At 42.2% G+C, this 2,313-nt stretch overlaps 1 protein-coding gene across 1 annotated transcript; it reads left to right on the forward strand.

Moving 5' to 3' along the window:
- Positions 1-455: 455 nt before the first annotated feature.
- On the forward strand, positions 456-1,032 carry LOC105695955 (the record flags this gene model as incomplete). The annotated part of the gene is given in 1 exon segment (XM_023432453.1): positions 456-1,032. A coding segment is annotated over 1 exon segment (268 nt), but the record flags the coding sequence as incomplete, so codon positions are not given.
- Between the last annotated feature and the right edge of the window lie 1,281 nt (positions 1,033-2,313).

Genomic DNA, 2,313 nt, shown 5'->3' on the forward strand with positions numbered 1-2,313 from the left:
ACGACAATTTAGAACACTCTGGTAATCGATAAACTCGCATTTGAACGGGATAAAGACAAAAAAAAGTGTTGTATGCGCTTCTATGCCAAAACGATGGTAATACAAGGTCTCGGAGTGAAAACTTAATTGACCTGGAAACCACAGATGGCGCAGGGGGTCCCTCTGCAGTCAATTAGTGCCCCAGAAAGCACGAATCCAGAGGATTTCTGGTGTTTTACTTCGATTTCTTGATATTTATTATACGAAAACGACAGGTGGAGTATGCCATTCGGTACAATACCCAATACAATTCGACCCAGCTGTCGATATAAAAACCAACGTCGGCAACGTAGGCATTTAGAAAAATCCCCTTTATCGACGTCGATCAAGTTCCTCGAGGTGTTTCAGTTAACTTTAGTCAAAAGTAATGCAGGCATCCAGGAGATTGGCGGTAACTAATTCCATCCTTCGTTCCCAGATACGGATTCGGACCTCGAGCCGGCGGATTTGCGGCTCCGAGGGTCATCCACGCAAAGGAACCTCGCCATGTCGGCGGACGAGGAAGCGGCCTTCCGCATGACCGTGGGCCGCGGCCATTTTAGTCGGTCGAAGAAGGACCGCTTCCTGAACCACCTCAGGCTGGAGAAGAGGCTCAACGAGATCAACGACAAGTTCTTCGACGTCGACTTCAGGGGCCACAGCCTTCCTCGTCGGCATTCCGGCGAGCTCAGGAAGATACTTTGAGTCTGGCTAGATAATTCGGGTCGAGATTCGCGATCTCCTGATCTTCATCTTGGCCGAGTCATGGCGGAAATTTCTCCCACTCGGAATCGGGGACGTGAAACGCTGGTCTATGTACTAACTGGGTAGCCGATGCCGTACAAAAGGACGTCTCGAAGCGACCACAGCGCCTCTGGTTGTGCGCGCAACTAATGTCGTAGTATCTGCGCATGCGTGAAAACAACGCGTCTTTTAACTGTAGATAGTACAACAAATGTAGAATCAGTTTATCAGATGAAATTGTCATTTTTATTACAATTTTTACGAGAAATATTTAAATTCCCGAGTCTATGTGTATATATTTACCGTGAAACTCTACAGCGTTTCTTAACATTCGCGAGAATTATGCACGTTAACTGGTATAGCGTTATATCTGCGCATGCGTCAAAACAACGCGTCTTTTAACTGTAGATAGTACAACAAATTTAGAATCAGTTTATCAGATGAAATTGTCATTTTTTTTACAATTTTTATCAGAAATATTAAAATTTTCGACTGTATGTGTATATATTTACCGTGAAACTCTACAGAGTTTCTTAACATTCGCGAAGATTATGGGCACGTCAATTGATATAGCGTTGTATCTGCGCATGCGTCAAAACAACTTGTCTTTTAACAGTCGATAGTACAAGAAGGGTGAAATTAATTTACTTAAAGGGAATAATTGCCATTTTTATTCAAACACGTACGAGGAAAAAAGATATAACAGTTTTGTTTTAGTGTAAGCTTTTTTAAAATACGCATGACGCGCCATTCTACGCGTAAATTATGTCTCTTCTGTCCTTCTATATAACTTAAACGTTTACTTTTGTGAATTCATGGTTAAAAATGTGTTGTTGCCGGGATTGACGGTTATAAACATTTGCGCATGCGCAGGAGTTACTTATTTAGTACCGCCGCTCATGTCTAGTGGCGCTGGGGTGTCTTGAGTTTGGCGAAGCCCTCCGTATAGAAGAAATAGGTATCAGGGGGTCTATTAAGTAAAGCAAATTGAGCGAAAATGTGAAAAGTGAACAGCTCACGGTATTACGGAACGTTTTTGGTGGTGAAAATGCGAGACCTTTCATGTGAATTGGCTCGGCAGAAATTTTTAAGCGAAGTGGTCAAGCATAGACTCGAGTCCTCTTCTTGTACGAAAACGACAGGTGCAGTATGCCATTCGGTACAATACCCAATTTAATTCGACCCAGTTGTCGATATAAAAACCAACGTCGGCAACGTAGGCATTTAGAAAGATCTTCTTTATCGACGTCGATCAAGTTCCTCGACGTGTTTCACTTCACCTTAATATCAACTCCCATTCTTATGATGGTCGAATTATCATCCCTCAAAGTATTCCTCACTCCTTCTGACTCACCCTGTATATTAAAAATCAGTTTCCAAAAATCCTATCGGGGATCAATTCGGATTAGTAACTCGACTCGAGGTTTAAGTCGAGGGCGTAAATTCTAATTATTTAAAACGTGTATGTGTTCGCTACCGACCATTAAGGTGGTATGAAAGAAGTCATTCTATACATCACAGCGTCAAAATATTTATAAAACAATTCCCCAC

The sequence above is a fragment of the Orussus abietinus genome, unplaced genomic scaffold, assembly GCF_000612105.2.
Source record: "Orussus abietinus isolate OABI.00-Male unplaced genomic scaffold, Oabi_2.0 scaffold192, whole genome shotgun sequence".
In the NCBI taxonomy this organism is placed as follows: Eukaryota; Metazoa; Arthropoda; class Insecta; order Hymenoptera; family Orussidae; genus Orussus; species Orussus abietinus.